Source organism: Rhinopithecus bieti, unplaced genomic scaffold, assembly GCF_001698545.2.
Source record: "Rhinopithecus bieti isolate Rb0 unplaced genomic scaffold, ASM169854v2 scaffold_3874, whole genome shotgun sequence".
NCBI classification, from domain to species: domain Eukaryota; kingdom Metazoa; phylum Chordata; class Mammalia; order Primates; family Cercopithecidae; genus Rhinopithecus; species Rhinopithecus bieti.
In genome coordinates this window covers 1,720,820-1,743,072 of record NW_016804362.1, presented here as the reverse complement: position 1 = coordinate 1,743,072, position 22,253 = coordinate 1,720,820, and the positions used below count along the sequence as shown (strand labels likewise).

The window sequence follows — 22,253 nt, the reverse complement described above, 5'->3', positions numbered from 1 at the left end:
AAAAATGCTATTCACCTTCAGCATAGAAATAAGTTGTGAGTATTTCCGTTTAATGTTACTGATTAACAAAATAGTGGCTAAGCCCACAGGCGCTGGCGTTACTCCCGAATTTCAAACCCTGACTCATGTGCTTACCAGCTATGTTACCTTGGGCAATGTATTTAACCTTTCTGTGCCTCATTCCCTCATCTATAAGCTCAGAATAATAATAATAACAACTCAAAGTATTGTAGTATTAGGTGAGTTCATCCATACATAACACTTAAAATAGTGTCTGGTGCTATTAACAGGAAACCTGTGTCCGGTTGATATATAGTAGACATGTTTGTTTGTTATTCATAGTAAAAGTATTGTTGCTACTGCTGTTGTGGTTGCTGTCAAGATTATCTATGCTGGAGGATGGAAGGAATTCAAGTATTTTCAGGTCTTGAGGCCACTAACATCTTAACTGGCCCTCAGTATAGCCCAAACCAGACTTCCCTTAAGTTAGAGGATGGCTACCAAACTGAGGGTATGTGCACCAGTTACAAAGCAGGAAAGGGAGGCCAGATGGGACCGGCTTTCTGGGAACATGCCATTTTCCAAGAATCACCAGTAATACTGCTGCTCTGCAATCCTGAGCAGCAAAAATGGTAATAGTGCTATGGAAGAAGCCAGGTGGATGAGCAGGAAGCTTGGCACCAGGCTCGCATGTCCTATGGGAAAGAACAAGTTTAAGCTAAACACAGCTCGTGGGCATGCAGGTTAAACTCCGTAAAGCTCTGGTTTATCCTCCCAGCTCTGCAGGAAGACCATGCTGAGATGGCTTCAGCAAGGCCCGATATTAAAAACACCAACAACAGCCAGGGCCCAAGTCCCAGAACCTCTCAGGTGGGAACAAGGAGGAAAAGTTGGGAAAGAAAACTTCATATTTTTCCTCTCATTATGGACCTAGTGAGAGGCGTCTGTTCAATCAAGAGAGGAGCAACCAAGCTTTCCTAATAAGCAAGGGTTAAGCAAAACATTCATTTACTTTACTTAGAAACGGATGAAAAATAGTGTCAGAAATAATGCACTTTTATTTTTCTTATAAAATTAAATAGCAGCAATTATAAGAAAAATCACCTGACTGCAAAGCCTTTAAAGTTATATTTAAAAATAACATTAATTGCCTCTAAACTGGTCGACTGCAACAAAAAAGATGTTCCTTAACACAAATGTATTTCATTGTATTATGGCAATATAAGTTGCAGTATTAGTCACTGGTGCTCTGAATTATTCCTCAATGCTGAAAGTTTGCTCTTTAATTTGAAAAGTGATGCCAGCAGAAAAGAAGAGATGTGTGGAATAGGAACAACACAGCAAAGGGTGCTGCCTTGGCATTAGAAATAGAACACCGCACCCATATATGCTAAGCTGGCAGCCAGTGAAAAGAACTGTGAGTTATCGTTCCTACCTAGCAGACTGCGCCCCCACTTTGCCTTTTAAACAGGCCACTGAGGCATCTGACCATGAACCTTAGGGGCTCACACTCTGCTAGTTGCCAGGGTTTGTGCCATCTCTTTCGCTATCTCTCTCTCTCTCTCTCTCTCTCTCTCTCTCTCTCTCTCTCTCTCTCTCTTTCCTCTCTCTGCCTGACTCTCCATTCCTGATCCACAGGACCCAGGGTTGAAGGAGGACTGCTTTCCTGATACACTGCACCCTCTCTGCCTCGGATCTGCAAGTAACCCTGTTCTAAAAGAAGATGAGGTGGCAGGAGGGCATAGCATGAGAGAGCACACAATGGACTTCCCAGAGAGACAAAAATGAGATCAGGGAGATTTAGAACTTCTCAAGATTTTGTTCTGCCACTGTACACATGCCGGGCGATGCTCACATACCTACATAACTTGAAACTCTGCATCTTTCCCTCTCATTCCAGTGAGTGAGAGGGAAGGTATTAGGTATTATTGGAATAACTTTGAATTTGGCCCAATTGATTTTTTTTAAAGGAAATTATTTGCAAACTTCCTTACCCGATTAGTGAGAACATTGCAATCACAGCTGATCAAAGCATGCAGCCAGGCAATACTGAAATGCAGATTCATTGCCTCAGGCACTGCTCCAAGGGAGAAAAGGCAAGAGTCCATTTCCTCTTCTAGCAGATCTGTGACCTTTCAAACCAGGCATTAATGCATAGAAAACAGCTCCTCCCACCAGGAAAACCAGAAGTCACTAATTCACCAGGGGTTCTCTATTGTTCTTCAGGCCAGAAAACGTTCCCCCAGGAAACCAGTCTAATCTGCCATCACTGTTTTTTTCTTTTGATAGATTCAGGGGGTCCATGTGAAGATTTGTTACAGGAATATATTGTGTAATGGTGAGGTTTGGTTTCCAGTGTACCAGGTTTAGAGAAGTCAGAGCCTTTAAAATTGTAAAATGTAAAAAGAAGTTGAAGATATGTTTAAAATCCAATGTGTGTTGAAAACTGTGATGGCAAAATCCATTCTACCAGACTGAAAGCGAAAATAAAATTCTCTTTTCAGATAATGTCTTTTTTGTTGCTTCATGCTCCTTTCTACCTGGGTCTTCAGGGCTCACCTTTGTCTCATTAGTGCAGCCTCCACTACAACAGTTCAGCAATTGCAAGCAGCTATTTGGAAGCACAGTACAAGCACCAAACACAGTAGCCAAGCTTAACTTCATAAATTGGAGAATCTGCCCTCTAGTTGGTTTTCAACTGAGGAAATGGGATTTCATTACAAAGACAATGCCTGTGAAAGTGCTTGGGCAGGAAATATCCCTCCCAGTATAGTACCCATGGATTCAAACTATGTGGCTGAGAAGGGACTTAGGACTTTGCAATAGACAAGGATTAAAAAGATCTTTACAGAGAATTTTGTCTGCATAGTATATTTCTGGAAAGATGAAATGGAAACTAGTAGCAGTGGTTGCCTCTGGAGAGGATGCAGTGGGTATCAAGGGGACAGAGGATGGAAAGAAACTCACTGTTCACAGTATATACCTTTTAGTGCACTTTAAATTCTGAATTATGCATATGTATTACCTATTCATAAAGTAATAATTTAAAAAACCAAATGAATGGCCTGTAATCCCAGCACTTTGGGAGGTCGAGGCAGGTGGATCACCCGAGGTCAGGAGTTCAAGACCAGCATGGCCAACATAGCAAAACCCCATCTCTACTAAAAATACAAAAAATTAGCTGGGTGTGGTGGTGCATGCCTGTAATCCCAGCTACTAAGGAGGCTAAGGCAGGAGAATTGCTTGAACCCGGGAGGCAGAGGTTGCAGTGAGCCAAGATTGTATCACTGCGCGTGCCAGAGTGAGATTCTGTCAAAAAAAAAATACAAATGATATGAAACCCACAAAAAATAAAGGGCTTATAAAAACAACCCCAAGTTAGTGAATCCCAAGTTTCCACCCTCTGACTTAGTCTCCTCTTATCTGTGTAGTCATAGGAGACTTGGGAGAAAAATGATTACTCAAATCTATTGTGGGTGCTTTGTATTCACTTCTGAGCTTATAATCTTTATTTGTAACTACGAGAAACTTCTCCATCTGGAGGTTCCAGCCATAGGCACCTCACAGACACCATACCCTAAACCCATCCTCCTCTTCCCTCCCTCTTTCCTTTTCTCTTCCCTCCAAGCTTGATCCTCCTCCAATATTCTCAGTCATTATTAGAAATGACTTTCCACTCAGCGTCCCAAACAAAAACCTTAGCCTTACCTTAGGCTCCCCTCATCTCAACCCTATTGTAGTCACTGGATATTTACTTTCCCATCTCTATGGTGCTAAGAGGTTATGCCAGACCGTTTTATTCCCCGAAGAAGACCGACCAAGTCCAGAGTCAAAGCCAAGCGGCAGATCTTAATGCAGTCGACCTTGTCCCTCCGTATACCAACATACAAGAGGCCCCGAAGATCATGTCCCGCTTTTATAGCCCCGATGCATACAGGAATAGGTGTAAGGTTACCAGAGCGTACAAAGGAATTCTGTTGCAGCATTACAACATGTAATGTTAATACAACTTAACATTTTTCTATTGTTCCCGTCATTAGATAAAACTACAACAGTTGTGACCTTATTCAGGCCCTCTAGGTGGGTTTCTGAGATGTGTGAGGAGGGGCAGTTTTGTGTGGCTCAGGAATTGGCAAAAATAGAGGATTGTGTTTGACGGCCAGACTAAGGAATGGGCAACACCGTAATTAGAGCGGACAAGAACCTTCACACGGTTTGTCCTTACAGTGTCCTGGAGTCGAAATAGATAACCTAATCGGTTAGGTCCGGAGGTCGATCTTTAAACAGGCCTCAGAGGCGCCGCCCGGGCGTTTTGGCATGTGACTTCTTCTGCCTTTTAGTTTTTTCATGTGATCATCTTTCAGGGCATCAAATGGGTGCCTCATGTACTATACTCTGACCTCCATCTAGCTCCACACCTTATGAAGCTATATTCCTTCATAGAATGTGAGCTCCCCAGCGGTTTCCACGTTGTTCATGCCAACAAATTCCCCAGTCCTAACCCCCAGCATTTTCTCCAAACACATACTGATTATGCTAGAAGCCTGAAAGCCATGCCTACAGAATAAAGTCAAATGTCCTAGTCGGACAAATGGCATTTATAACATGCTGAGATACATTCATCTCATACACAAACTGACCCTGGCATCTGGTCCTAACAAGCCTTGCACATTTGCCTCTTGCGTGCCACCACAACCTTTGCACTTTTGCAGTTTCTCTACTTGGAAAGCTTCCCCTTCCCCCCCCCCACCAGCCTTGTATAAAAAAAATGAAATTTTGCTCATCCTTCCAGACCCCCACAGTTAACGTTCTCTGAAATCTTCTCAGACGTGCCCTTCCTCTGTGCCTCCACACACTATTATAACCTAACCACACTATTCATTAATTTATGTTTCTATCCTGCTGCCAAATGTGAGCTCTTAAAAAAAAAAAAAAAAAAAAAAAAAGCTACTATATTTTATTTATCTCTGAATCCACTGCACCACCCTGCTAGCATTGCACATAAATGTTTGCTGAATGAATTGGCCGAAAGTACTTTGGTAAAAATGCAACACATTATCCTCTGTGGCTAACATCTCATTTCTTTGCCTCTCTCTCTCTCTGCATACCTTTTGGCACGCTATCACAGGTCTCAGGAGGGCCAGTTATTCAATGGGAACTAACAAAGTGCCTTCTATTTGTAAACAGGGCCATTTGTAAACCCTCTGGGCTAGATTTAGAGATTGCCTTTCTAACTCTGACAATGCTTCTTTGAGCACTCACTCCACTGAAAGAAGCATTTCTTTTCCAAATGTCTAGGGTCCTATAAGTAACCTTTGTTTACCCTGAAAACACTTTCAGGGAAGCTGAAAAAAGCTTTAAAAAAAAAAAAAGTAGTGACCCGACAGGGACCTACCTGGACAGTGAGCCTTATGCCAGCCTAGGAAGAGGAGGGGTGCTTCAGAGACTTGACTTATCCTTGCTCACTTCCACTACCATCAGCTACTTAAGCTTGAACCTCAAAAGCTTCTCTGCTCCCCAGTGAAGACCATGGCAACCCATTAACCACAAGTGCATTCAAGTAAAGCAGCATCATAAGCGAAGTGATACCCTGAGTGGCCTGAAGAACAGTGGGGTAGGATTAAAGCAAGGCACTCATTTTAATGGAGCCCAGGAAGGCAAAAGAACCCCAGAGCTCCCAGCCTCAGGGTCTCTGCTTTTGCTGTTCTCTCAGCCTGAAATTCTCCACCCCATCATATACACATTCAAGTCTTTGCTCAGATGTTGTTTACCAAGAAACTGTACTGACCCAATCCAAAAAAACAGCACCCAGGACTCTCTGTCTCCTCCCCATGCTCTCTTTGTCTTCACAGCACTTATTAGCACTTTATGGAAGCACTTACACCTGACACCATATTACCTATCTGTCTGTCTGTACGCTAACCATTGTCTTCACCATTCACCTGGAAGGGCAGGAATGCTGTCTCATTCCCAGACAATCCAAGCATGCACTTGTCTCCCAGTAAATACCTGTTACATATTTTAAAGCACTCAAAGAAATACGATATAGGGCATTTCACACTTGGAGACTGTGCAATCCCATGTGTGATTAGGCCAAATGATTAACATGTGGGTGTTCCCAGCTTACTCCTGCTTCCTACCCATGTCAGAGCAGTATAGCACCACCTCTTAGCTTCTCTCCCCACTTCCAGCTTACCCATTGTCCAGGAGAGAATGGATAAAAGCCCCAAAGGAAAACTGACAGAACCAGAGAAAAATCACAAACCTCATCTATATCTGGAGGTGATGGGCAGGACTAGAGAAGTGTTCAAGAAACTAAAATGGCAGGCAGAGCAAAGCACAGAGTTCTGAGTTTGGAGGTGAGGAAAGAGATGAGACGGGATTAGTAATGAGTTGCTATGGTGTGTGGACATGAACCTCCTTCACATGAAAGAGGCCTCCTAATGAGAGAGCCTCACATGTTCTGACCATGTGTTAGTGTCTACTTTACACTTCTGTGCCTTCTCTTCCCCATCAGAAATGGAGATCTGGCCAAGCAGATGGCTCAGTGTTGGGGTAAAGCTAGAGCAGCGAGCCAGAGCTGGAATATCAGGAACCCCACGGACCCAGCTGAGGAGTCTGAACCTTCAGTGAGCCCTTTTTTCTTTAGGTGAGTGATGTGACTCTCACTGACTTAAAGAAATTAGTTTGGAAGTAAAACAGGGCCTAAGTCATTTTCAAGTAAAGTGATCAGTGACCACTTTGTGGTGTGGTGGTCTCTGTCCCGCCTGGGCTTTAATGTAGGTACTCACGGTTCCGGGGTGTAGAGGGGATCTGAGCCATGCCGGATGTACTGGGTACAGTGGAACACTCTGTACGCCAGTCCCGCCAGAAAGTCTCGTGGGCTCAGGTATCCAGCCACCGGCCTCACGGTGAAGCCAGACCTTTCTAAAAAGGCAACAGAAAGAGCCTACTAAATATTAACCCAGCAAGACTTGAGGGCCCAAGCAGAAGCTTCTACGATTTATAAGGAAGATCCAGAAACAAAGTAATCAAGGTCATAAACCTCTTGACAACTGAATGACATATACTGTTAACAGCTGTCATGTTTGGTGCTTCTGATGACTAAAATCACTCTCAAATGATGGTTTCTAGGAGAACAAGACATTCAAAAAAAATGAAAAGAAGGGTGAAAAAAGTATTTAGAGATTTAAATTCAGAAGCCCAATTAGGATAAGAAATCTCAGATAAATTGATTACAATCTAAAGTGATGCTTACCACACATTACCTGGTATCTTTCTAAGAGACCTTCCTAGGGATCTCTTCTGTTCAGTGACACACAGCTAAGCACCCCCTTCACTAGCATCTTCAAGTCAGTTCACACTGAGGCTTTCTATTGCCAATACTCACTAACTCCTTCATTCTATATTGTTTTCTGTGATGTTATATTAATTATCATGATTTAAAGAGGTACACCAAAGCCCTACATGCTCTATTGGTTTATGGTAAGAGGAAACAAAGTAAGAATACAATAAAGTCTATAAAACTGCCCTATATCACTAATTCAATTAGTTGTGAGTGTTCTCAGTCTAAGGGCTACATAATGTTTTCTTCTCAGGAAGGCCCAGAAAACTTACAATAGAAGGGCTATTCTTTTTTTTTTTTTTTTTCCAAATACACATTTTATTAAATTGTTGTAGAAAGTCGTGCATTGCTTAACAATGGGGATACATTCTAGGAAATGCATTGTTAGGTGATTTTGTTGTTGTGTAAATCTCATAGAGTGTACTTACAGAAACCTAGATGGTACAGCCTACTTCTAGGCTACAAATCTGTTCAACACATTGCTATACTGAATACTGTAGGCAATTGTAACACATTAGTAAGTATTTGTGTCTCTAAACATATCTAAACATAGAAAAGGTACGGTGAAAATACAGTATTATAATCTGATAAGATCACCACTATGCATATGGTCTATTGTTGACTGAAAAGTCTATATGTGGCACATGACTATTTTTAAATAGCTGTTGTATGCTCTGTTTTCTTCTCACAAGAGCAGTTCTATTTTTTAATATAAATTGTATATATTTAAGATGTATAACTTTATGTTTTGATACACGCATACAGTAAGTCCTCAACGTCGTCGAAAGATTCTTGGAAATTGCGTCTTTAAGTGAAATGACATAAAGCAGTGCCCAGAATAACATCATTTCCTTCAACGTTGTACTGTCATAATGTTGATGAGGGGAAAAATTGGTTTTGTTATACATCGTTTCACTTTAAGCCACAGTTTTCAAGAACCTATCAATGACGTCAAGTGAGGACTTACTGCAATAACGAAATGATTACCACATTCAAGTTCATTAATATATCTTTCTTCTCATATAGTTATATGTGCACGTGTGTGTATGTGTGTCTGTGTCTATGTGTGTGTGTGTGGTAAGAGCACATAAAATTTAGTAACAAATTTCCCTTACGTAATATGGTATTATTAACTATAGTCCTCATGCTGTTCATTAAATCTCTGGATTACTGGGCACTGTGGCTCACACCTGTAATCCCAGCACTTTAGGAGGCCAAGGTGGGTGGATGGTATGGTTTGAAGCCAGGAGTTCAAGACTAACCTGGGCAACATGGCAAAACTTCGTCTCTACTAAAAATAAAAAAATTAGCTGGCATAAGCAGCACGCACCTGTAGTCCCAGCTACTCAGGGAACATAGGTGAGACACAAGAATTGCTTGAGTATAGGAGGTGGAGGTTGCAGTGAGCCGAGCTTGCGCCACTGCACCCCAGCCTGGGCAGCAGAACAAGACTCTGTCTAAAAAATAATAATTATAAAAAATAAAAAAAAAGATCTCTAGACTTATTCATCCTATCTAACTGCAACTTTGTACTCTTTGACCAGTATCTCCCCACTTACCCCATCTCCTGCCCCTTGTAACCACTGTTCTATTCTTTGCTTCTGTGTATTTAACTTTTCCAAATTCCACATATGAGATAATGCAGTATTTTTCTTTCTGTGTCTGGCTTGTTTCACTTGGCATAATGTTCTGGAAGGCTATTCTTATCCCTGATTCTAGCATTGTAAAGGTTCCCATTCTGAAAACTTGAACTCATTAGAAGAGTACCACACAATGGTTGAAAATGATCTTAAGAGGCAAGAACCAACTAAGCTTATAAAACAGGCCCATCCTGGGATTTCTGGTACCTGCTGGAAATAACCTGTTCTCAGGCATCCTCAGACCCATAATTTGAACAGCACTATGCTCATTCCAAAAGCCTTCACTTTGGATTATTCCCTGGTGAATATCAAAAAGATAAGTGTATTTTCTTCTTTTTCCATATTACATCAATTAAGCCAGTATATCCCACATGTGGGACATATATAACAGTACTCAGAGGAACATTTTTTATTTTAATAGTTACGTATTTTATTTTTATGTGAATTAAAAAATACATAAAACCATGACATCAAGAACTTTGAATCTGTAGATACCATTGCTTTAAAAGTCTGTTTTAAATAAATTAGGTATTTTAAAAGTGAGTCAATGAAATTATATAAGGACACTTATACTTAAATCATACTATCCACATGCTAGTGTGTGATACAAACTAGGCGACATATCCAGTTCACCAAGGGTTGTGGAAAACAATAATGAAAGAAATAGCTAAGACTCTGCTATGCTTAATGTGTGTTAGGCATATTAGGCCTTTAAGGTATATCAATTAATTTCTCCTCCCAACCACCTTGTGAGGTAGATAAAATTACTATCTCCATTGACAGAGGAGGAAACAGAGACACAGAAAGGTTAAGGTGACTCTTCTAAGGTCACATAGCTAGGAAGGGGCAGAGTGGGGACTCAAGCCCTGACATTCTACATCCAGGGTCTATGGTCCAAGCCACTAGACCATACTGCCTCTCATAAGAATATTAATTTGGGGAGCAAATATGACAATATTTATGAGGTGATATTCTAACTATTGGGGTTTGGGGAACAATGCAGTAAAAAACCATCTCTATATAAGGAGCTCTTGGTAAAGAGGTAACATGCATATTGCTCTGTGGGAAACAAAGAAGAACGAGACAGGAGAATACAGTCTAGTTAAACAACAACGTAAGGCATGATGTAATTAGGTGCTAATTAAGTGATTCTGATCCGTAGTCCTCAATCTCTTTTCCTCAATAACAAACATAGTAGATGATATTCACACATAACACAGAATGAAATCAGAGTGGGAGAGATCATGGTGGCTGCTATGATCAAGATTCATGAAGGAGGCAGGATTTGCTGTGAGTCCTGAAGAACAGGTAAAATTTGAGTAGGTGGAGAAGAGATGAAATTTTCTAGTAAGGAACAGAGTTTCAGCAAAGGTAAAGAGAGCCCACAGCTAGGGCAGAAGGTTTGTACAGGGCAGTTGCAGCAGGAAACTATCTTGGAAACCTGGGTCAGGGCCTCGGATTGAGGCTGAGCTGTTCAAACTTGAGCGTGTAAAACAGAGATCAGCAAACTATCACATGCAGGCCAAATCCAGCCCCCTGCCTGTTTTTGCACACCCCGTAAGTGAGAATAGTTTTGTTTGTTAGTTTTGAGACAGAGTCTCACTCTGTCACCCAGACTGGAGTGCAGTGGCACGATCTTGGCTCACTACAACTTCTGCCTCCCAAGTTCAAACGATTCTCGTGCCTCAGCCCCACAAGTAGCTGCGACTGCAGAAAATACAAAAATTTTTATATTTTCAGCAGAGACAGGGTTTCGCCATGTTGGCCAGGCTGGTCTCGAACTCCTGACCTCAAGTGATCCACCTGCCTTGGCCTCCCAAAGTGCTGGGATTACAGGCATGAGCCACCACACCCAGCCAGTTTTTATATTTTTTAATAGACACATTTAAATGGCTATAAAAGTACCTATATAATAGCCTTGATTTTGCCTCTTGGCCCAAAAAGCCTAAAATATTTACCATCTGGCCTTTTACAAAACAAGTTTGCCAGTCCCAGTGAAAACAAGAGGGAGCCAATGATAGTTTCTGAGCAGAGATGTCAGAAAAAAAGTAATGTTTTGGAAAGTAATGTTTATGGGCAGTGGAGAGTTAAGGGTAGAAAATATACGCATCAAGGTTATAAAATGATGAGGACCTCAATTTGGGCGGTAGCAGTAGAATGGAAAGAAAAGGACAGATTTACCACATGTCATGAAGCCGTAAGTGGCAACAGGGGGAGATTGTGGTAGGCTAAATAATGGCCCCCCAAGGATGCCTACATCTTAATCCCCTGAATCTGTGAGTATGTGACCTTACATGGCAAAAGAGACTTTGCAGATGTTATTAACTTAAGGATCTTGAGATGGAGAGACTGTCCTAGATTATTTGAGTGGGGCCCATATAATCATAAGAGTCCTTATAAGAGGGAGGCAGGAGGGTCAGAGTCAGAGAAGGAGATGTGACAATGGAAGCAAGAGGTTGGAGTGATGGAAAGGTGAGTCCATGAGCCAAGGAATGCAGGAGGACTCTAGAAGCTGGGAAAGGCCAGGGCACGGAAGCCACCAGAAGGAATGAGCCCTGTCAGCACCCTGATTTTAGACTTCCGAGCTCCAGAACTGTGAGATAACTTGTGTTGTTTTAAGTCACGAAGTTTGTGGTAATGTGTTACAGCTATAATTGGACACTAACACAAAGAAGGACTGAGTATGGGATTGGGGGATCAGGTGGGTAGAAATTCAGAGGAGTCCTTATAGGCAAGTCTGAAGAGTGCAGAGAAAACAGTACTGATAGAAACTGGGAAGACAAGCAAGAAAGCAAGTTCCAGGAAAGAGAGCAGGCAATGAAGTTTTTGCTTTTGGAACTGTAGCACTTGAAAGAAGAGAGAGAAACGGGCAGAGAATCCAAGGACTTAAGCACAAGGAAAAACAGAGGAGGAAGCGGGACCACCATGAAACTTTGCCTCTTCCCCCAACCCCTCACAAGCCTATTTCCTAGCTGTTTTTCCAAGGAGGTGTTGTCAGTGAAGGGATCCATGTAGAGTGTGAAATGATGTCACTGTATGACTCACTGGGTTCACTAGTGTAACATCCGCAACAAGTACAATCCCTGACACACAAATTATAACGTAAAGTATTGATCAATTGGTTAATTGATTGACTAGTTTTGTTACCAGAAAGGGGTCCCATTCCAAACCCCAAGAGAGGATTCTTGGATCTCATGCAAAGAATTCAAAGTGAGTCCATAGAGTAAAGTGAAAGCAAGTTTATTAAGAAAGTAAAGGAATAAAAGAATGACTACTCCATAGGCAGAGCTGTGGAATGGATCACTGGTTGCCCATTTTTATGGTTATTTCTTGATTATATGCTAAACAAGGAGTGGATTATTCATGAGTTTTCCGGGAAAGGGGTGGGCAATTCCTAGAACGGAGGGTTCCTCCCCTTTTTAGGTTATATAGGGTAATTTCTCGACATTGCCATGGCATCTGTAAACTGTCATGGCACTGGTGGGAGTGTCTTTTAGCACGCCAATGCCTTGTGATTAGTGTTTAACGAGTAGTGAGAATCACCACAGGTCTCTCTCATCGTCATCTTGGTTTTGGTGGGTTTTGGCTGGCTTCTTCACTGCAACCTGTTTTATCAGCAAGGTCTTTATGACCTGTATCTTGTGCTGACCTCCTTTCTCATCCTGTGACTTAGAATGCCTTAACCTCCTGAGAATGCAGCCCAGTAGGTCTCAGCCTTATTTTACCCAGCCCGTATTCAAGATGGAGTTGCTCTGGTCCAAATGCCTCTGACAGTTGCCTGATTTCCCCCAGAGGAAAGTCACTAATATTCAACATTATCCATAAGATTTCATCATTCAGTACATAATTTTTAACAATGCAAAAAAAAGGCACCTTTGGAGGTCATTTCATACTCATATAGCCCAGCTATCAGCTCCTGGATCAGAAAAAGCTCAGAGCTGAACTTGCAAATATCCTTTGGGCCTTAACATTTACAGCAGCCAGCCACAAAGAGGCTTCAGCAAGCCCGCGAGCTGCAAAAGCAGCTGAGTCCCTGCTCTGCTTCCCACAGGTGGCCACAGCTAATTGTTGGCTCAAAGCCAACTATTTTTTTAAATCACTATTTTTCCTTTTTTGGAAAAAGAGCCATTGCTGCAACCTGTGTCCTTGGAAGGCAATTGAGGATATTGACTAATAAGAGACAGCCTGTGTGAAATCTTACCTTTCAGAAACATGGAGACATCTTCGAGTTGAGGCACATTGTCCTCTCTGTAGCCACAGTATTTAGTCAGCAGAGGGAAGTTTTTCAAATACTCTCGGCAAGCATGAGTGGGATAGAGTTTGGAGAGCTCCCGGAATACAACGCCCCAAGTTTTAGTTTCTTCTTCAGTATACTCCACCCTGGGAATGGGCTGACCACTAGGCAGGAGAGAAGAAAACTAAATGAATCTAGCTTTGAATCACTGAGTTGAGTATTTTCTCACCTCAATACCTATCGCAAGTCAGACCCTGAAAAGTGGAGCACGTGAGCGTCTGAAAGGATCCCATTAGCTATTATTTTTTAAAGCAAATGCTAACCTTCTAATGTTGTGCATGTGTATTTGAATTTCCATATAAATTATTTTTTAATTAAGTTATATCTTCACACATCCTTAGAAAAATGTGATAAGATTTACATTCTTAAACTGAGGTCAGTAACAAGTAATAGTTCTGGGTTGGAAGGAACTGGTTTAGGTACAAAACTATTCTCTGAGAGCATTTTCTGCAAACACCTGACAACAGTAATAAATAAATGTTTTGTCTCTTAAAAATAAAATTGCTTTATGGGTTCTCTTTGTCTCTTGCCCAGACTCACCCCAATCTTCAAGTGTAATTTTGAGATAATTTGTTCAATGTCCAAAATGTCTGGGAGATACTGAAAGACTATGCTGAATTTAAAAATGAAAGTTTTGCAAACCAAAACATAAGGAGCATTCACTGCAGGTCATGCTGAAGGATACACACATTAAGCCCCTCGATTTAGAATGAGGTCAGCAAACTTTTTCTATAAAGAGCCAAAAAGTAAATATTTTAGGCTTGTGGGTCATATGGTCTCTGTCACAACTGTTCGATTCTGCCACTATGTCTCAAAAGCAACCATGCACAATAACAAATGGACGTAGGTGTATTTTAACAAAACGTTTCTTTATTTGGCCCATAAACTGTAGTGTGCTGATGACTGGTTTAGAATATCAAGACATTGTGCTGGACTGAAGTGGCCAGAGAGAGCTTCCTGGAGGAGGCACAACTTGAGCTGACACTTTTTGGCCAGGTAGGACCTGCAGGTTCTGGTAAAAAGAAAGTCAGGAGAAACTGGTGCTCTAATATAATAGCAGCCAGCAGCCACAGGCAAGGAACATACCTTGTGATGCAACCAGGGATGAGGAGAATACAAACGTGTGCTTTTGTAAGCTATTGCTTGAGGGACTTGAATCTGAATTTAGCCTCTGATTAAGATGCCTATTCTGAAACTCAATTAGGATTTGAGAAAACCTCTCTTGACATACTCAACAGCCACCTGCAGCACACCCTCACTTCCCACCCTGGCCATGCATCAGAAATTCTGCCTCCGCAATTAGCAAATATACACATACAACATATGGAAGCCCAAACATATACACATAAAACTAGGATTTGTGCCCCTGCAATCTACAAATCCAGCCTATAGCAGGCGGTCACCACAGGAACCCATGCACAGACAGCAACTGTCACTCAGGGTTGCTGCAGTGAGGGGGGCATCTTCAATGAGCTGGAATCGTTCAGGAGCACCCCTGAGGTAGAGAAAAATGAGATAGAGGATGATAACAGGAATAGGCTATCAAACAGATCCCTAGCTGCCTTCCTGCTCCCCAACCCTCTACCTACTTCACTGTTCTCAGCAAAATACTTTCTGTTTAAAGTTCAGGTCCAAATGGAGTTTCTCCTGCCCCCAAATTATTTTTGTTTAAAAAAAATTAATTGTAGTACATGAGGGATGAGTGAATAACACATACTGAAGAAAAAAACAGATATTCACATTTGCTTTCTCTAAATACCAAGACTAGGTCTTCCACAAACCAAATTAGAACAAGATTATCCTTATTTAAATTTGGCTGTTGATAACAAATAAAAAATTACAACCTGGCAAATATTTGCTGGGAAGATCAAGGCTTCTAAGACCTCGCACCTGTGACAAATATAGAATGAAAGCTTGAAATGAAAAGACAAAAATAGAAAAGATGTAAGGAAATAAGTAATAAATGGTCTGCGTCTGGTTCCAGAAAATTCAACTAACTCTATTTGAGTTGGGTAAGCCAGTAAACCTAAAAAGGGCTGTGTATGTATGATCAGAAGGTAGGAAAGCAATGAGGCTGGGATAATAAAGGAAATACCGAAAAGCCATTTGAGAAGAATCGTTAGGTCAAACTTTTCCCTTCAGTATCAATCTGCAAACATGCAGCATTTCAGAGGGGAGCTGAATATTCAAGAGGCAGAAAGAGGTCACGTGTAAATTAGGATAGGAAGAAAGAGTTGCACAGGTCTGTTACTTAATAATGAACCTCCAGCCTCGCAGTCTTGGAAATATGAGTGGTCGTGTGCGTGGTCAACTGTTCTGTCTGTCTGTCCTGGATAACTTGTCCTGCTCTTTGAGTTAAAAGTCGGTGCAATGTACTGCTGCTACCCTAAACCCAAGTAAGAAGTAAGTCTGCCTCTGGTCATATCAACAGATTTCTCGTACTACTCTAACCCCACACCCCAGGTAACTCTTTAAGGTAAATATTTAAAAATCAATTTGATCACAAAGTAAATACTAGTTTTATCTACTTCTTTTCTATTGAAAATATCCAAAATACAGAAAAAATAAGAAATTTTCCATTTTTCTGTGTAGTTAATATAAGCATACAGTAACCGCTGATATTTGAGAGCTTACTATGTGCCAGGCATATGTTTAAGGAGTTAAGTGTTTTTATATGAATTAACCCATTTGATTCTCACAATTCCATGAGGTAGATACTGTTATTATCTCCATTTTATGGATGAGGAAAGTGAGGCTCAGAGAAATTAAGCTGCTTGTCTAAAATCATGGATTCAGGCTTAAAACCTAGTCAGTCTAGCTGAAGACTGGCTGTAATCTTAATGGATTAGTATACACAAATTAAATGAAAAATTGTACTCCAGACTGATGGAGTAAAATTGATTTTTTCACATCCCAACTTATTTTTCACATACCAAACTAAAATAAGGCTTTTGGTGTATATATTCCTATGTAGAAAATTTCATATACAATCATATGTCATCATGGTACTAGGATATATTTGTGGATCACAAAGAGTACTTTCATCTTTATTCACTCATTTAAACTTCTCAGTAAGACTGTGAGGTTTTATCTGGCTCCTCAACAAAATAAACATGTGTTTGGGGCACCAGGAATGCAGGGCACCCACATTTTTTTAGGACTTTGAAATTTGACATTTGGGAAAAACATCAAGGTTGTGGGGAAAATGAGAATGTGTTGTATTTCTTTTAATTTGTTATGGGTAAGTGGGTTTTTTCTAAATCATGTATGAGAGGGGTACCCTGGTCTTTTCAGGGCCTTCGATATATACTTATATATCATCATGCATATTTCTATGGGCACGTGTTGTAATGTGTATATAACAGAAGTCATATTCCAGCATCCTACAACTCTGCTCTGGTCGAAAACTAAAGTTACGTAAGGACTCCACATCCTACAGAAATTCCCCAGCAGCTGAAGCCAACCATCTCCTTACAGGGCTTGGTGAGAGGCAGCACAAATTGTCCTACCACCAACAAACTCCTCCTGTACCACCTGTGCCACACTCTCCCCAGACCTCATCCACCAGTGTACTAGGGAATCAGAAATGCTCAGCATTGTGAGGAGGTCAGAGTTTGAGGGAAAGGGCAGTTTCTTTCCTCCTCCCAAAGTCAAGACAGCAGGCTGCTCCCTGAGAGCGCACCTGTGAGAAGTGGAGTAGGGCACTTTCTTTCCCAACTGGACCCTTACTGGGCAGCAGGATCCAGGCCCCCAGGTACTGCCACCACTGCAGAGCAGGGGACTGACAGTCCCTAGGAGAGTGTCTAGAGGCCTGGGAGGATGGTGTACCATGGGGAGCCTAAGCATATGTCCTCTGAAATTTAAGGTTCACGTGAACGTTAAGTCTAATGCCCAGCAAAATCTAGACATTCATGTGAGACCCAATGCGGTGTGCCTGCGAGAAAGACGGTAAAGTCCCACACCATCCAGTTCTGCTCAGTTCTCAGGAGGCAGAAGACACCACAGTGGTCCCATCACCGTCATGAAGAAGCTCTGAGGGCTGCCCCAGCTATGGTATGTCACTGACAAGGCCAAGGGAGGCAGAGCACACTTCTGCAGCTGTGGAGGTGGGGGAATGGTCTCACCCAAGAAAACTATGAATAACACCATTTCAGCAGAGAACACTCTATCAAAAAGGATTTGTCAGAACCAGGGTGAGTGTGGCCTGAGACCTACTCACCACTGACATTCCAGCAAGCATGTAAAAGGGCCACAGCCTCCTCCCTCCCTCCTCGTAGCCCCCAACTCTAGAAGAAATAGGTCCTAGAGAAGGGAAGGAAAAGTGTCTCAGAACCAGAGAATCCCCAAAACACACATGCACATCCACACATTCACTCCAAAAAACTGCGGGAGAGGGAGGATACACTTTGAATCAAGTTTGAGATTAATATGTTTTAAATGAACAAGACCAGGTCTTAAATACCCAAACGAGACTATACTAATAATTGAAAATGACAGGAAATTAGATGTTGCTAAGGAACTTGCTTCCCAGCAGGAAAATAGAATTCAACCCAATACAGTTGAAAGTAAAGAGTGGGAAAAATAAAACCATTTTGTGTTGCTACAAGATGATACTCCTCAACAGACTAATTATATGTAAATATTATAATTGGATATCTAGAGAGTCTCCTGCATTTATATGGAGTTAGTTGGGATTACAGCATTCTCAACAACCACCAAAATTATAATTTACAGGTTCTTAATTTACTGCAGAAAAACAAATGGGACTTTCAATAGTTTCCATTCACTGCAGATTGTGCCCTATTGTCAAAGAATGGCAAACAAAGATTGTACAAGCATTGATAGGGAACCAGTGTTCAGTAACAACAGTACTAGAAAGAAGCTAAAATGGTCACCATGGGGATGTCAACTTGAAAATAGGGAAAACTCCCTGGTGGATTATGTTACTCAGAGATGACTAAGAACTTTCTTTGAAAATATTGAAGGCTGTGGGAGGCATCTGTCTCCCTGTATGGTTAAACCCCACTCTTCCTAGAGACAGGGAGGTAATTCTGAAAAACCAGCTTTGTGCCTACAGAGAAGAGGGAGTGGAAAATGCATAGACAAATCTAGTTGAGGGCAGGTATAGATGTAGTTATTCTGTGTGAGTCCTGAGCTTGTTAGACCAAAGTTGTTTAACAAACACTTAGAAATCCAGGGACATATACCCCACTGAGACTGAAATTGTGGAAGTTCTTTCTACAGCCAGATGAATAAGCAACAATGCTTTCATTTTATTTAACTATTGTTTGATCTTCTCCTCCATCAGGTCCAACAGCAAGCTATGTTTCTTACACATTTTTTTAAATTAGGGGAATTGGAAAATACTCAATTGTGATGCTATATCATGGCTGCCTCCTAGAGTCCTTGCTGCTAGAATTCCTAATATGAGATGCAGTTTCTCAGCTTGTGTTATCTTTAGAGGAACTTCAGTGTGAGGAAGCAATTCACTTATTCATTGGAGGAAGATGTGACAGGCTGCAATTGATAGTATTTACATCAAGATGGCAAGACTGTCTGAAACACAGCACCAATTGTGTTATTTGAAAACAGCCGGATTTTCTCAGTGGCAAGGACCAAACAGAGCAGAAGATAACAGAGAATTGAGTAAGGGAATGGGAAAATCTGATAGAAACAGTTAAGAATGAACTCATTTACTATTTTATTTCATTACATGTTCCTTAGGGCAGGAAATGCCTCACTTATTCAAGAGATGTTTATCTGCCTGGAATAGACTGTTGCTCTCATCTTTTCTTTCTTTCCCCACCTTTGGTGTTTCTGTCTTGATTGACATTTCTACCTGAGGGTTGCAGAAAACAAATAAGAAGAGATTAAATGCATCAACTTTGGAACTCATTAGCAATTAGCAGCTCCTCGGCACGTTCTGCACATGTATCCCAGAACTTAAAGTATAATAAAATATATATATAATTTTACTGGGTGTAAACTATACCTTAATTTCTAAAATGTAATTTATGGTGTTGAATCAATACAACCACAGAATCCTTCAAAAAAAAAAAAAGATTTAGACAGGGCCTTTGAAGAAAGATATGGGAACATCAAGGCTAGTGGTCTCTTGTTCCTTCTTGATTTATGAGATGCCTTTGTTGCACTCCTCAGTAAATATACCCTGAATTTGGCATAATTTCCAGAGAGTTATTTGTAATTTATCCCCTTTCCTTCCTATTCAAGAAAGCACCTAAGAATTTAGAAGACTGAGGTTGATAATATTCTAATATTATTATAAGAATAACCTTATTTTTAATCTAATGTAACTTTTTAAAGGAATTCATCACACAAGATGCATTAAAGACCTAAATGTAAAACCCAACACTATAAAAACCCTAGAAGAAAACCAAAGCAGTACCATCTTGGATATGGGAACAGGCAAAGATTTCATGACAAAGACACCAAAAGTAATTGCAACAAAAGCAAAAATTGGCAAGTGGGATCTAATTAAACTTAAGTGCTTCTGTGCAGCAAAAGGAACTACCAACAGAGTAAATGGACAACCTACAGAATAGGAGAAAATATTTGCAAACTATGCATCTGACAAAGGTCTAATATCCAGCATCTATAAGGAAATTGAATCAATTTATTAAATTGGTGCAAAAGTAATTGCAGTTTCTAACACAAGAGAAAAACAACCTTATTAAAAAGTGAGCAAAGGACATGAACATTTCTCAAAAGAAGGCATACATGCGGCCAATAATCATTTGAAAAAAAGCTCAACACCACTGATCATTAGAAAAATGCAAATTAAAACCACACTGAGATACCATCTCACACTAGTCAGAATGTTTATTATTTAAAAGTCAAAAAATAACAGATGCTGGCAAGGTTGCAGAGAAAAGGAAACACTTATACACTGTTGGTGGGAGTGTAAATTAGTTCAACCACTGTGGAAAGCAATATGGCCATTCCTCAAAGAGCTAAAAGCAGAATTACCATTCAACCTAGCAATCCCATTACTGAGTATATACCCAGAGGAATATAAATCATTCTACCATCAAGACCCATGCATGCGAAAGTTCATTGCAGCACTATTTACAGTAGCAAAGACACAGAATCAACCTATATGTCCATCAGTGACAGATTGGATGAGGAAGATGTGGCACATATACACAATGGAATACTATGCAGCCATAAAAAATGAGATAATGTCTTTTGCAGGAACATGGATGGAGCTGAAGGCTATTATCCTTAGCAAACTAACACAGGAACAGAAAACAAAATACTGCATGTTCTCACTTGTAAGTGGGAGCTAAATGATAAGAACTTATGAACACAAAGAAGGAAACCACAGACACTGGGGTCTCCTGGAGGGTGGAGGGTGAGAGGAGGGGGAGGAGCAGAAAAGGAAACTATTGGGTACTAGGCTTCACACCTGGGTGATGAAATAATATGTACAACAAAACCCCATGACACGTGTTTACCTATGTAACAAACATGTACCCCTAAACCTAAACTAAAAGTAAAAAAAAAAAAAAAGAATTCATCATCACAAAATTTATAATTAATTGTTATCAAGCATTTGTTGCACATCTCACAACTGAGATGTCACACCAGGTGTGTAGAAATTTCATTCAGTAATTGATGACTCTCATTTTTAGCCAGTGACCATAGTGTTACGTAGTACTACATTAGTTGGTACCACCTTCATGAAATAGTATCACCTGCATCCAGGTGTCTACAGAGTACAGCCAAATACTGAATGAGTATTCAAGAAGATCACTTATGCCTCTGAGACTGGAAAAATGTTGCCAGAATATATATATATTCTGCATCAACTGAAAATACAAAAATACTAAAAATACTAAAATTAACCGGGCATGGTGGCGTGTGCCTGTAATTCCAGCTACTAGAGAGGCCAAGGCAGGAGAATCGCTTGAACCCAGGAGGTGGAGGTTGTAGTGAGCTGAGATCACACTGCTGCACCTCAGCCTGGACGACAGAGACTCCGTCTCAAAGCAAAACGACTACATATACACACACACACACACACACACACACACACACACATATATTCTGAATATTGCCAGAATACTGTATATACTAATATATAATATATAATAAGCATATGTACTAATATATATGTGTATATATATGCCCAGAATATTGCCAGTATGTATGTGCATGTATGTGTGTGTGTATATATACACACACACACATATATATATACATATATATATAAAATCCCATTCCATTATATTCCATTGATTTGCTTTCCCAGGTTTTGAATAAAACTAATATATATGTGGCTGTTTGGGTACTTTGTGACTCCTGCATAAACACCAGTTGTTGATGCTTTAATTTCTCTGAAATGGTTTCTCCTTTTTGCTTTTTGGGCTTGGTGGGTTTCAACAAGAAGTCTCAACATTTCAAATATGCTGAGATTTCTGTAAACAGAAGAATAATTTTTTAAAAACCCAAGTCACTTAATTTGATTGGTCTTGTTTTCAACCTGTGTATGGTACCACCTATGTCAAATGCAAGTTGCTAAGCAGATTTTTTTTTCTTTTCTTTTCTTTTTTGTTGAGACAGAGTCTCATTCTGTCACCCAGTGGCATGATCTCGGCTCACTGCAACTTCCGCCTCTCAGGTTCAAGCAATTCCTCTGCCTCAGCCTCCCAAGTAGCTGGGACTATAGGCACATGCCACCATTCCTGGCTAATTTTTGTATTTTTAGTAGAGACAGGGTTTCACCATATCAGCCAGGCTGGTCTTGAACTCCTGACCTCATGATCCACCCACCTCAGCTTCCCAAAGAGCTGGGATTACAGGTGTGAGCCATCGTACCTGGCCACTAAGCAGATTTTTTAAAAAAGAAAACATGTGGCCTCTTGGGCAGTACATATATATACACATACACTAATATACAGTATTAGTATATATATAATATATATGGTTATATATATTATATGTATAATATATA

At 40.6% G+C, this 22,253-nt stretch overlaps 1 protein-coding gene across 1 annotated transcript in view; it reads right to left on the bottom strand.

Moving 5' to 3' along the window:
- Window positions 1-22,253, bottom strand: part of TPH2 (tryptophan hydroxylase 2) — a 94,882-nt gene that overhangs the window by 47,151 nt on the left and 25,478 nt on the right. Inside the window, exons 6-7 of the mRNA XM_017867500.1 lie at window positions 13,187-13,383; window positions 6,792-6,927 (exon numbers count right to left, since the gene is read on the bottom strand). Coding sequence (XP_017722989.1) covers window positions 6,792-6,927; window positions 13,187-13,383 — 333 coding nt within the window. The remainder of the gene's footprint in view (window positions 1-6,791; window positions 6,928-13,186; window positions 13,384-22,253) is intronic.